The sequence below is a fragment of the Balearica regulorum genome, chromosome 21, assembly GCF_011004875.1.
Source record: "Balearica regulorum gibbericeps isolate bBalReg1 chromosome 21, bBalReg1.pri, whole genome shotgun sequence".
Lineage (NCBI taxonomy): Eukaryota > Metazoa > Chordata > Aves > Gruiformes > Gruidae > Balearica > Balearica regulorum.
Window position 1 is genome coordinate 7,409,301 of NC_046204.1, and position 14,634 is coordinate 7,423,934.

Below are 14,634 nucleotides of genomic sequence, written 5' to 3' on the forward strand. Positions count from 1 at the left end.
GGAATTTGCTGCTTAACATAGATCCCAGTTGGTTTGTGCTGCATCTGCCATGCATCACGGCATTGGCTTTGGCTGGAAGACTTGCCGTCCTGCTGGGTGTGACTCCAGCTCCCAGCACTGGGAAGCAGTGGCACTGTGGATGGCGTGTGATGGTTTCTCACCTACCTTCCTCACCCCAGCAGGAAAAACGCCTTCATGACTAGCTACCTGCGTGTCTCTAGGCATGGGACACATCTGGATTAACTCTGTCGACCACGCAAGGTTTGCTGCTGCGCACAGACCTGTTGGCAGCCCAGACTCTTGCGACTATTAACAGGGAAACTTTCCTGTTCTGAACCTAGCCTTGTAAATTGAATGGGTGTCCAGCAGAAAAGAGGGAGCCATGCGACAGAAATCAGGAAAGGGGGTAAATAAACCAACATAGACAGAGCTGCACGAGCAGTTTTTCATCAGCATAAGGAGAGGCCCAAGTAAAAATTCCTGCAGCAAACCAAGACAAACCCTTCTTTCTCTTTCCTTCTCCTTTGCTGGTCTCTCTCTCTCAGAAAACGTAGCTCGTCCTCCTTATTTTATTTTTTACACACATGGGTGTGACTAACGTCTTGCCCAAGGGAATCTTTATTGGAAATACATGGTATTGGAATTTGTTTAAGATTTTTATCAATAGCACGTGTGTCCAGCCTCACATCCAGAAGCGAGGGGAAGGTCAAGGGGTCACAGATCAAACTCCCGAAAAACAAAAAAAGGAGGGGTGGGGGGAAGCTGCTATTGATCCCGTCTGCTGCCACAGCCGGTTCTCATTTAGCAGTAGAAGTTAAAGACATTAAAGGGCTGTGACGGAGAGGGGAATAAAAAGCCACAGCCAAATGGAAGGAAAGGTCACTGAGGACAAGCTATGGGCAAGCAGCAGTGCTCCCGGAGGAAGAGGATGCACCTTTAACCCTCCACGGATCACTCTCTCACAACACCACACTTATTATTAGTTTAACACCGGCAGGTGAGCCCTTTGCCAGGCTCACTGGTGTTTTTGTGACCCAACCTTTCTGGAGGAGAAACAGACCCTCCCTGGGTCCCCCTGCCTTTGGGGTGTGAGGTTTGGGTTCAGGATTACAATTCCAGCCTCTCTTCACCTTCCGCAGAACCACGGCCCAGTTGACAGGCATTGGCTTAACATTTTTAGTAGCAAAATCCCTGAGCATGGACCCAGCCCTCACCTTACCGAGGGCAGGGGAGGGTGTGACACATACAGTTCTGCATCACTAAGAGGTGGCATTAAACTCCCAGCTTTCCTTTGGCTGAGCAGGGTGAAGATGTTGTAGGACTTTTGGAGAAGCAAGAATTGGAGAGGGAGAAGGAGAGAGCTCTGGAAGTTGTCCTTTTCTAACAGAAATGTTTTACCTAAAAACTGGCACTTTTGAATGAGACTGCAAGGGTATGGGGGAAGCTGTGTGGAGCAATCTCCATCTGTGTCTGATGAGCAGATTCCCTTTTTCTCTCTAGACGGACAGATTTCCATGGGAATCCCTTCCAATACAATATCCATACTTTCTTACATTCCCTCCCTCTCTTCTCCTGTTCCCTATGCAGGGGGAATACAATCAGTGCACTTACTTTGTCCGTACTGTCCATATTGGTAGCCAGCCACTGGGTCCACACTGTAACTGGTGGTGCTGTAGGTGGGAGGACAGTAGGACTGGGAAGTCGGGAGGCTGTCCACGGACTTGATGGAGTCGCTCCGCTGGCTGCAGCTGGCAGAGATGGAGTTGGTGGTATCCAAGCCGCCGTGAAGGGGAGAGATGGAGAAGTCAGCCTGGGGTTGTGGAGGAACCCCACTGGGGTTGCTCAGGATGCTCATCACCTGGAGAAACACAGGAAACAACCCGTCAATGTCTGGAGGAGAAAGGGTACGTGCAGCTGCCTTCATGCATACCAGGGAGAAACAGTCTATGTATAGTGGTGCTCTATCAGCATGATACACAATATCAATACAGGTTTGGCCAGGTTGGAGGATGAAGGTCTGCTTCCCCCTAGTAACCACAGACAGAGCCCACCATTGGCTCCTCTGTCTCTAATGCTTTATTTCAAAGACCTTCATAAAGGATAATTGAGAAGTTCTTTCACAGCACACTCAGTCTTTGGTCTTTCTTTGCTGACCTGCCAATGTTAGCAGCGCTGTTCAGAATGAACACTGGAGAAAAGAATAAACCTGGGACAAACCCACTCGACATGCACTGCTGTGACCTAGCACCCTCTCCCTTCTTACGCACAGCCCTCACAGAAGAGGAGACACATGAGACAGGGAGCAAAAATCTGTATTTTCAAAAAGAGACGCTGAAGACAGCCCTTTTCTTTGGAAGTTGGAGTGGGGCTTGGTTTGCAAAGGTCCCTAACCAAACCAGACACAAACTCTTTCTGGCTTTGATGCAGATTCAGCTTTAGGAACTGAAATGTCAAAGTTCTCTTTACCCTCAAATGTTAAAGGATAACAAGTCCTGGTTCGGCTCATTTCAGTGTAGTGCTTGGTTTGAAAATGTAATTAAATTTGCACACAAGCAATCTTCCTGCTTTGAGACCTCAAACAGATGAACTTACGATCTTACAATTATTTTTTTTTTCTTCTTTTGCAGAAAAAAATGCCAGATTTGTTCCTGCGGGTGAGTTTGGGGTAAGCTGCTGCCTACAGGCCTTCACACAAGGACTCTGATCCCACTAGCGCTTTAATGCAATTGCCTCCTGCAATCAGCAAAATTACCCCCGGGCTGCCAAGTTAAGAGTGTAAAGAGTTTGCAGAAGCGGGGCCGTGGCGAGGGAAGGAAGGGAACTCCTGATGCCTCTCGGTTGATCTCCGCAGCCGCCGCAGGCGTGCCTTGCCGTATTTGTGCTGGGGAAGGGCGGGGGGAGAGGGGACAGCCAGTCACCTCGGGGGGCCAGGCCAGCGCTCAGATGCCGAGCGGTTGAAAATCTCCGAATTTAGCATAACCTTATTGACATCAATTAAAGTGGCAAATTGGAAATATTTGGAGCCTGGCAAGTGGTAAAATGAGCCCTTTATCCCCCACCAGCGGCCTGGTGAGCTATTGTGCGGAGGATACATTCTCTAGAAGGACACAAGCGGGGTTGTATAGAGCGGCGTCTCCCCTTCCTGCTCACCCCGACACCTTCCCCGTCCCCTCCTCCCTCACCTTCCTGCTGGAGCGGGGGCTTAGGCTGAATGACCGGCTACGCGCTGGCCTTTGCTTTCTAAAGCTTCTCCTCCCCCCGGAAGGACTCAGGAGTCCTGCAAAGATGCTTTCTCTTGATGTGATGCCACCTCCCGACTCAGCCGGCCTGAGATCCTTCCCAGGCATTTGTCTGGGAGGGGAATTTGGGAGCAGGGGTGGCTGGACCCCCGCGGAGGGGGAGGCCGTAGGGAGGTACTGGGGAGGGGGTTAGTTAAAAAGCCTGGAAAATCAATCTAACCCTGACCACTGGGTTTGTCTGCAGTGTGGTACAGAGACACAGGAACGAGCTTGGAACAAGCTAAGTAGAAGCAGCGCAGTGGTGGCAGCACAGAGCCCAGACAGTGTTCACTTACCCTCTCCTCCTTCACGGTTTTCAGCCTGCACTGAGCTTCCAGTTTGCTACTGGTCCCCAAAAGTTAAACCTAGCTTAGCTGTCTCTACACTGCAGGGCGGACAGCGCTCAAGACAGAGCCTAAATTACCTCCAGCTCTCCAGACCCTCCGGGCACAGCTTCTTAATCACAGTGATTAAGCCTTGAGGTATCTAGATGAAGTTGTTTAGCCATAACGCTGTGCAGAACATGCCCATGGAACTCCCTGCCCCACGACAGCCCAAAGACTAAAAGAGAGGGGGATGAAGAAAGGAAATTGCATTTAAATATGCAAGACAGAGTGGCTTAATTTGAGAATAGGGCAGTCATGCTTTTCTGTGTGGATGTAATGTAAACCTCTCTGCCTCAAGGCTTATGCAGCAGGGAAATCACGGGAGTGCAGCCTGAAGGAAGGTTTTCCAGCTGCAAAGTTATTTGTAACCTTCCACTAAAGCCGGGTCACGAACTTTGATCTGGCTCAGCTACGAATCCTCCTTCTCTGCCCCTCGATCCCGCCGGCTGCAGACAGATCTCACAGCTTCAGCATCGCCTTAGCTGTAGGTGTTACACCCTGCACCCTTTTGCCCCAACAAATATTGCATATACAGCAGCCACGAGACATTATTGGATTTCATTTGCAAGCAGAATCAGATGTTTAAAACAATAAACATCCTTCTTGCATGTGCGAAAACACAGATATATGAATTATGAGTTATTTTGGGAAAGCTTCAGCTCGGGCAGCGCAAAGCTGGGCTGTTTCGCCTCTCCCTCCCTGAGCTGTCCAGGTCTGGCAGTGCTGCCTGCCTGAGGATGTGCTGCCCGCAGCGCCAGCCCCTGCAGATGCAGAAAAGAAATCGTGTGCTATAAAGTGAAGGGCAACTGGAACCACTCACAGACCGGAGGGTTTTGTAGTGCTCTCCCTCCTGGCCATCTCCCCAAAAGAGTCAGCTGCTTTATATTACTCAGAGAAAATAAAAGGCTCTTAAAGCAAGCAGAAGTCATATTAACACTTCCGCTAAGGCCCTTTTAAAAAGAAAAAGGGATGTAAAGCAACGTTGGTAAATGAAACCCAGATTCACACTCTTCAAATTCAGAGGAGCTGTGACCAGAGAAGACACTTGTGCAAATCCTACTAAAGACAGTAATTGGCTTTAATCAGTCAAAATCAGGACTGATTTCTAATCCCAGCTCTGCTACTGACTCACAAGGGCTTGTGCAAGTCACTTAAGCTAGGACTCAACTAACCTTAGCCATGTGAAGTTAAGTTTCTAGTCCCTGCTAATCCTCTAGAATCCCTCTACAGAGAGACTGATGCTTCTGAAGGACAATTCATCCCATCCTAAGACCCCTTTCTGAAAAAGACGGGCTGAATGTCCCTCTGGAAATCCATAGTGAAACATAAGGATGCCAATATTTCATCATGACGATGCCGGGGTGGTGAACGGATACTCTATGGAGGTTGGAGAGGGGAGATGCTGGAAGGTGGCTACGAGATGTACATCCCTGCCGGAGCTCCCACGGACGTAGGGTGGTCAAGTGCTGCAGATGAACCCTGACAGAGGCTGTGGGGCTCAACTGAGCCAGGACCCCCAAAGGTCTCTGTTCCCTCTTCAGCAACACTAATGGTGGGAAGTATCTGCCTCTTCCAGGCACGCTGAGAGCAACTGGGGGCTGGGGTCCCCTCAGACTCTGTTTGCACAGTTTTATCAGAGGACAGCATCGGATCTTGCCCAGCCCAGGACACAAAGGTGTTAGAAATAACAAGAATGAAATGGAGATTTCTATTTCCTCTTTGCTATGCAGCCACCCAGCACTGATAACCCTACACGAACCCTCCAGCCTCAGCAGGCCCGTGTTATCTGACTTCTTGTTTCAGCTGGATAAACTCGTTTTCCAGGCAACTTTTGAACTTAGGAAAGTCTGGAGCATCTGGAGAAATCCCCTCCTCAAGAATGCAAAGTCCTTTTACCTTTTCTTTTTGACCTTGCTTTCTTATAATTTATTACTTCTTGGTGCATTATCATGACTAACTAAAAATCAATACCCACTTCACATCTGTAAGGTTTTATCTGGAGGGAAATCTGCTACCTGTCCATCAGAGTGACTGACAGCCTTCCCTTTCCCCTCCCTCTCATCAGTTGGCGCTCTCCCCTTCCCCATCTCCTTTCCCTTTGCTGCTGTCCCAAATCAGTCACAGGAGCGGAGTGGGCTTGCACTTCGGGGTAAGTCAGTAACAGCCACGGTGCGAGGAGCCTTCAGCCTTGTTCCTACCCTTTCCGGAGGTCATTTGTCATGGGGGAGAGGGGGTAGGGGTCTTGATGTGTTGGGGAGACCAAGGTTAATGCACAAAGACACTCCTGGATGAAAGAGCCAGCCCCCCCCGCTCGCCTCCTGCTACTGCCTCCCTCCCCACCCTCATCTCTGCAGCTCCCCCCCTGTTACCCCCCCGGGACGTTTCATCACTCTCTCCCATACTTTAAAAGAAGGGGAGTTAAAAAAATGTAATTAATTCCCTCCATTTCTGAGCTGGCCCTCAGGGCCTCTGGCCGTGGAAACTGTAGCAGGGGAAATGTGCACCCTTTATGATAAACGAATGCGGCTTTGGAAAGGGAAGTGCAATTAGGGCCTTCAATCTGTGCAATCAGACCTTCAGATTTCAGGTTTGGGGGTTGGGGGAGGTACGGTTGGGTGGGTTGGGGGGGCAGGAAGGGCTCAAGGGGCAGACAAGTGATAGGGAGAGATACCGCTTTGATAGAGAAGGGTGTGAGCACATCAGGGAGGGGAGAGGGAGGGTAGCAGAGAAGTTTCATGACAAAACCCTTCCCCTGCAGACCTGGCCGCTGCACCTTGCTGGTCTCTGCGGTCCAGAGCTCTACAGGAAATACCGGGGCAAGCTCAGGCCATGCCGGACAGGCTATACATCCTCAGAGTCCCTACACCTCCTGCCCTGCATTATCAGTTTGCTTTAGGCTTGCTAAGATACCCAGCTGACAGAGACATCAGGCCTTGGACACAGCAGGCTTTAGATCTACGCTCAGTGCTGCTACACCGCCCCATGAGCAGGAGGGCCCAGAGGTGTTGTAAGGAGATCAAACCCAAGCAAACCAAACGATGGGGAGGCAGGAGCCTGCGGACAGCATTTTCCAGAGTGACCCCTGATTCTGTGGTGTCTCCATTTCTGGACACCCGATTTGACACAGCGCAAAGCATCCAAATCAGAAGCTGCCTTAGAAAAATGCTGCATTTAGAAAGTGCTGAGCCTGGCTAAGTTCCGAATAAAGGGAAGACGTAATGATCTGCAACTAGCTGAAGGGTGTTAACTCCAGAGAAGCTGCCGAGTGGTCCCAAAGGAATGCAAACTGGATACCAGGCAGAAATGGAAAAGGGAAAACTAGAGAAAAGGTCTCCTGGCAGTGGGTAGTATTCCTGAGGCTGTGGTACTGCTTTCCTAGAAATGGGTAGAAACCCCCCCTCTTTGGGAAAGGCTGGAAATGTGATCAGTTGGACTATTTGAAACAACATCAGGCAAAAAGCACTAGGAAGTTCTCGGTTGTGAAGAGTGTTTGTAGGCTGAAATCTCTCTTTGTTTCAGATTTACGCCCCTTCCTAGGGAATGGGCAGTCTGACAGGGGCCTGACAGCTGTGCTGGGAAACATGTTAGACCTTACAGTTTTATTAATGACATGGACCAAGCTAACGATTCGCTCCGAGTTCCTCCAGAAGGGCTTAGTCTCTGCCTTTGGTGGTTGATTCAGCTTCTGCTCTGGATAGGTCATGCTCTGTCCTTAGCTACTTGGTGGGTACCCAGCTTAATCTTTTCCATCTTTATTTTGAAGCCTGTTCAGCTAATCTTTTCCTTCTCTCTTGCAGAAGGCAACCCTTCCTCATATTAATGCTTTTTGATCTCTGTGGATTCATTTTCACTTGGTGGGAAGAGTCGATTATTCTATACATACATTAAATGGAAACAAAATGAAGAGGTGACTGTAGGACTACTGAAAGCCGAAGAAAGAGTTGGGAGGAGATAAATACAGTTTCCCCAAAGATCTTCACTTGAAAGGAGGATAAATATATGCAAATATGCCCCTAGGTAGGACTAAAATGACTTATGTAGCAATCACTAACACTCCACTCACAAAACCAAGCAATTAATTTTGAATATTTTCTAAATCACTAGACCCAGCTGAGTTGTATCCCAATATACCAAACCAATCCAGTAAGTACACCCATTAAATTTGATTTTGCAATCAGGCCAAGGATCCAGACAGTGCTTCACACTTCTTGCACCTAGGAAATGTCTGATCCGGGTAATTGCAGTCCCTTCCAGCTAATGTCACTTCCATCTAAATTCTGGAGCCCGGGGAGCAAACTTCATGTTAGCTGCCTTCTTTAAGGGTAACTTCACTGACTTCAAGGACAGTCCTGATTCACCTGCATAAATGAGCAGGTGACTTAACTCTCAACTTCTATTTTGTTGTGGGTTAAAGTTTAAGAAATCTGATGCTCCACTGCCCCAGCTTTACCTCATCTAGCCAGGCATTTATAATCCATCCATCAGCACATTACTAGTGCTACAGAGAACAGTGCTACAAATATGAGCTAACACAATCTCACAAGTCCTTCCTGCTACAGGACTTCAGGGCTGACGTGGCTGCTGTGATGTTTCATTTTCATAACCTTCCCTACTCCGTTGGAAAATATACGGAGGCCAGTGAAATGCCTTTCCCAAGGCCACGCGAAGTGTGTCAGAAGCAGAGCCGGGAATGGAGCGTAACGAGCCTGAATCCTTTCTGGTGTGTACAGGACAGATCATAGCAGATCCCTTTAAAGTGGTCAGAAACGGTTACTGCGGGCCTGTGCTTGAACAGTGGTACAGTTTGGCAGTGAACAATAAACCCAGAAATATCATCAATGCCTTTCAGTGACTTAAAACATCTGAAGGATGTTTCAGCGCCATAGGGGAGTGGTCTAGGACACAGCGGGTGAAATGGAGATGAGCTTTGTGTCCTAAAATGACCCTGTTCACTTAACGGATGAAAAACTGCCACACACTCATGATGGAGAGGGCTTGGGGAGATGCTGGGGATGAGATGGAGCTGGGGATGCAATGGTGAGCTGCAGCAAAGCAGACCAGTGCAGGCTGCACAAGGGGAGGATTAGAAAAAAAAAGGCGATGGGAGGTTATTACCTGATTGTTCAAGGCTATGGTGAGGTTCCACCTGGAGCACTGCATCTTGTTTTGGGCACCCTGCTTCTGTAGAGATGTACAAATTACGGAGAAGGTCTAAAGAAAAGTTTCTAAGCTATATAAAAGAATGGGAAGGTCTTAGCTATAAGGATAAGAGAAATTGCTTAAGTCTTGATGGTATGGGAAAGAGGAGTGGGCTCTTCTGCAATGGAAATACCGAAAGGAAATCAGAAGCACCATGGGGTTATACATCCATAATTTGGAGGGGAGGCATCACTGTGAATGGGAATTACATTAAAAACTGCTTGATCTAGAAACACGAGCCACCATCCCTGGTGTTAGGGCACCAAACTCTACTATCACTTAGATAAAAGCAGATGGCAAAGCTTTTAATAGTCTGGATAACCAGAGAGGAAACAAAAAGACATGTTGTGATAGTGGGGCTGTTTAAGGTAAAGGGGGGGTCCCAGTTTCACGGCCGTCGATTTCACTAACAAGCAGAATCAAAAGACATGGACTAACCCCTTCCAGAAATGGGAGAGACTCAAGCCAAAAGGCTAACTAGTGCCTTGCCACGTTGAAACTGCTGAAGGGGTCGGATTTTCATGCACTGCTGAGTATCTCCCCTCTGAAACGGGGCAGTTTGTGGTTTACTACCCATCGACATCATTATTCACCTTGTGTTACCTAAGCATGAAGTGTTTTTCCTGATTAAATTGGAATCGCTAAGACATTTTATATAGAATAACCAAAAGAAGGTCAATGCTTCCCAAATGTGCTGGTTGGCAAACTGAGCCATCCTGTCCTCCTTGTTTCCAGGCAGCAGACTGCATTAATAGAAGCCACCACAAGCAAAATCTGTCCTGATACTGTTTTCCCCATGAATATGTTTCTCTGTGAAGGCCAAGTTAATACATTGGAAAGGAAAGTTTCTATAGAAAAATCCCTTTGTTGAGATACGGAGCATCTCTGGGCAACTTTACACAGAGTATTAATTACAGGAAGATGAATCTTGCTTGTGGCATTTTGGAACTCACAAAATCATCTGGGAGGAGAAAGCAGAAAGGCACAACCATGGAAAACTGCAATTCCTAAACATTTCCAGAGTGGCAGAAGGACTCAGGTTAGGTTTGGCTTTGGAAATAGGCTGGATTGGTGATCACTTGAGTTTTTTACTCTGCACCTACTCATCCATTCTTGGGTAAGCTCGGACATGCTGATGGCAGGCAGGGAATGAAAAGGGCTTGGTGAGAGATTCAAAACACCAAGAAATAAACAAACACACACCAAGGTTTCCTGCTAAATCGGCCCTAAATCTATTGCAGTGCATCTGCCTGATGGAATAATGGCAGGATGGGGAGATCACGCAGCACAGCTAAGTCCTAGCAAATTAAAACTGTTTTATAAACTTCTGTCATTCCTCTCTTCAGCCGCCCCATGCTGGCAGAGGCTAACAAAGACAAACCAAAATTCCGAGAAAGGTCTCCTCTTCCCCTCCTCCCTTTCCATTTCTCTCCCTCTTTTTTTTTTTTTTTTTTTTTCATTTCTCAGCTAAGCTGATCTGTGCTCGCTCACTATCACAACCCCCCGCGGACACTGGTAATGGAGTGCGGGTGCTGACTTACTGCTTCGAAACAAGATTTCCTGAGATCCTTTGAGTCCACTCCATGCCCCCCCTCGCCTGCTTTTCTCTCTCCATCTCTCTCTTTTTGGAGACTGGAGGGGAGCCTCTATAAATGTGAAAGGAGCTGCACTACAAAGAATCCCCCGAGTGGCATATCCCAGCCCCAGGCGAAGCTGCTTGGTGCACTGATAGTCCTGCGTATCTGCTCTAGGACTCCTCTTTCTCTTCCCCTCCCTCTTTCTCTGATCAATCAAGGGCTGTAATCAGTTAAGGTCCAGCTTAACTGCAGTGTAAGATACACCAGTGAAGCAAAGCCAATGCCTCCAGGGTTCCCATCGTAAATACGGCGAGGTCATGGGGAGATGAAATAACCCTGATAAGTTCAGCAAGTGCAGTGGTAGCTAGGCTTACACCAAACACTTAATAACTTGAGCTGGCAAAAGAATGGAAGAAAGGGAAAATCAGAAGCTCTTCCTATTGCCAGCTCCTCTGCTGCTTGTTCGCTTGCACTCTCAGTTCCCTGCTTTCTGGGGGAGGGCTTGGTGCCTTTTTTAAGGTGAAGGTTTCTGTTTTCAGCTCACCCTAATGAATGAACAACACACACCCCGGTCCTGTCTGGGAGCGTCTCAGCTCAGTTTGGATCTTCTGAGGCTACCACAGGGATGAATTTTTAAAGTCCGGACCTCTTTTTCCCTCACCTGTAGGAAAATCACAGCTCCTGAATTCAAGGGAATGCCTTTTGCAGCCCTACATAGTGCCATGTGCTCTTTCTTCGGACTTCTCTCTGCTGCTAGGGAGCACTGTGGTATTTTCAAAGCTGCTTGCTTTTGCCAAACACGAACCCCAAAACTCCCATAGAATCTGAACTCAGGGACAATGGAGCTCCAGCCACCAAAGTGTGGAGTCCACTGGTGTGGAGGCATTAGTGTAAATGGAGAGGAGAGGAGAGGAGAGGAGAGGAGAGGAGAGGAGAGGAGAGGAGAGGAGAGGAGAGGAGAGGAGAGGAGAGGAGAGGAGAGGAGAGGAGAGGAGAGGAGAGGAGAGGAGAGGAGAGGAGAGGAGAGGAGAGGAGAGGAGAGGAGAGGAGAGGAGAGGAAGCCAGTTGAAAATACGGGCTTTAATAGAGGATTACCCTTACAGCTAAGCTGTTCTAGCTAAACAACTGCTTTCCCTGTTTTGCTCCATAATAAAGCTTTTCCTTTCTCTCCAGAAATGTCCATTTTCAGAGATGGTCCAGGGAAAAATGAGCCCTTTGTATTTATTATTTGTAATCACCTTTACACTAAGTTCATGCTGTGCTGGATCCAAACAGCTTATAGTTTCATAATGCACTTCTTGAAGAGGAGGCTGGGGACACCGGGCTGTCAAGGGGACTTCCCTGCGCAGGCCAAGCTACTGTCTGTCTCTGTTTCTGAAACCCCAGAGCTCATTTCTGCCCCTCAGATGTGAGAAATCTGGCAGGATTCAGTCACCGTCAAATCCTCCCCCAAATTCTACCTGGTCTTAATCCTGAACTCACGACTCTAGCTGAACACAACATGAGGTTTGGATCCAAATACCACTGCATCGGCTCCCGTCTAATTGGACGTTGGCCCACTAGGCATTACAGATAGGGAAAAAAAAAACATGTAGGATTTATTAAAAACGATGCAGACACACAAAGAGCAGAACAAAATCTTTAACCAGAAGCGATAAGAAAGCCCTAAAGGATTTGAGTTTAGATACATATCCCTCTTTGAGTCCTCCAGCTCTTTAAAAGCTATTTCGACTGGAGTTTTCCTGTGGTGTTATAGGTGCTTACTTAAGCAGGGGACGAGATTAATTCTTCCCTGGGTATTTTGGCACTCCTGCACGTGGGGTCTGCTGAGGACCAGCACAAACCTCGATAAGTTTGCATTTGCAATGATTATTTGAGTAGCCACCACAAACAGGTGAAGTCTTTGAACAATAAAGTGTAACAGTAGAAGCTCCTGGGCTAACACATCATTAACTGTGCTTCCTTCTTATTTGTCTAGTACAATTTGATTTTGGCTACATCTGATGGTACTCCAAAATAAAATATTTTTTAGCATTATAATATGAAGCCACCAAGAAGCGATCTCAAGCATCAGAGCAGCAAAATGCCTATTTCTAAACCTTGCTTTTCTTATGAACATCATTTACTGCCTTGAACTAAGTGATTTTTAAGAAGAAAAAGATGCACTGATGAAAGGTAACTGTCTGCTGGCAAAAGCTATGTCTGCGCTGAAGGGAAGGGTTGTTACCTCATTAAAATGAAACCTGTTCCAAACAAAAACAGCAATACATTTACTAAGTGAGTTTCTAAACCAGCACATAGCTTGCTCTCCTGTACCAATGCAAGCAAATAACTTTATACATTAACCCTCCAAATCCTGGCTCAGCTACATGCTCTCTTTTACGAAAATATCTTGATCAAAAGCCTCCAAAAAATGGCACATGCTATAATTTGCTGAGTTGTGCCCCTCACATGTCCTCCTCGCTGCAGGGCCAAGGGGAAGAGTGAAGGTATCACACTCCCGTATTACTCGAGCAGAGTTTTTAAGGCATCTCCTGCATGCAGAAGTTTAAAAGCATACAAGCCACTGCTGATCCAGAGATAAATGGTGGAAAAGGGATTAGAGATACTTAGCGGAGGAGAGGGAAGACTCAGGAAGGGCTGATTATTTTAAAGATATGACTATTTAAAGATAATGATTGCATAAATTTAATTAATGCATTTTCATGCTGCAAATGGCCGTTTTGTAATTAATGTATCTGGCCTCGCTAAGCATGGGAGATCACATCTCCCAGCCCCCCCTCCCTTCTCAATTCCCCCCTCCGCCTCTCGTTTAATGAAAGACAGAAAGCAGATGACAGAAACAATTTGTCAGCCAGTACGGGTGTCAGATGCCTAATTGGTTGCGCTGAGTTAGTGGAAAGTAAAGGGGGAGAGGGTCGAGGCTGGGGGGGGCTCTTTCCTCTTTATCCGAGGCTTCAGGGTGGGTGTCTGTATTGGTGAGGGGGAGCGAGGGGGCGAAAGTGTTTCTTGTTAATTGATGGAGATTAGGACACAGATTGGCTGTGGCAGGGACTGGGCAGTGACAAGAAGGGGACAGGAGAGGCTGGTTAACACCCGTGCAAACAAGCTGCCATATCTCACAATACGTTAAGTCCCGGCAGTGTTGACAACATCAATGGTTATCTCCCGTGCTCCCCGCTCCCGCTGCACCCCGGTACCCCCGGTCACGGCTGCCGGGGGAAGAGCTTAGTGCACGAATCAGTGGCCCTGGGCATGGCTCTCCCCCCGTTGGGTTTGCACCCTCTGGCTTAGAGAGGAATCGGGACCTTGGCAGAAAGTTTGGGACCCTGGGGAAGGGGTGCTGTGCACGGGAGGATGCAGAGCTGAGGCCATGGGCAAAGCAGAAAGACCAAAGTCCAAAACCAAGACCACTGCCTGGGTCTTACTTGCCCTAAGCCTTGCCCTGGGTTCAGACCAGCGTGTCAGGGTTAGCACCTAAGAGATCCTCAGAAAATCTGTGTGTCCCATCTCCTCCCACCCCTACCCCACTACGAGACTGTCTTAAAAACAGAGAGGTTAAGCAAAACCGGAGTTAATGTATGTACCAGCTGGTGCCTGAGCTTTGTGGGTGCATTTGGGTCACTGGTAATAAAGTCCCCATCTGATTAACTCTCCCCTGGTCGTTATGTGGAGAGAAAAACCTCCTGTCCACACAAAAAGGCCCAGGAGTCTGGAGCTTTCTGTATCAGGGAGCGGAGGCTCTGAGCCCCCAAACTCCAGCGAGAGCATCCCAACCCTTCAGACACTCCCCAAGAAAGCAACAGGACAGCTCGTGCTATCCAAAGTCACACCTACATAAAAAGCAGAAATACATCTTCTTTCTGCAAAGATTTCTGTGACCTGCTTAATGTATTTATCAGCAGCACAAGGCAGAGCAGAGCTGCCACCTCTCACCTTACAAGTGGAAAAACGAGCCAAATAAAGGCTAAAGCTCAGAAGTTTATGGAGCAGTAGGAATTTGAACATCCCAAAGCCACGGTGGATGTCCTCATTCCAGACAGCGTTACCTCTTCTCTTGTAATAAGTTAACCACAGAAATGAGGAGAACTTCAAAACGTTAGTGTCGTACAATGCTAATTGTTTAGTGTATCTACAGGCCTTTCCCTGGAAGATACAATAAAGTTTTACAAAGGTGGGAACAGTTTCATCAGC

The 14,634-nt window shown here is 47.8% G+C and overlaps 1 protein-coding gene across 4 annotated transcripts in view; it reads right to left on the minus strand.

Moving 5' to 3' along the window:
• Positions 1–14,634, minus strand: part of PAX7 (paired box 7) — a 105,945-nt gene that overhangs the window by 7,104 nt on the left and 84,207 nt on the right. For all 4 annotated transcript variants that reach the window (XM_075773141.1, XM_075773143.1, XM_075773139.1 and 1 more), the window contains exon 9: positions 1,612–1,858. In XM_075773141.1, coding sequence (XP_075629256.1) covers positions 1,612–1,858 — 247 coding nt within the window. The remainder of the gene's footprint in view (positions 1–1,611; positions 1,859–14,634) is intronic.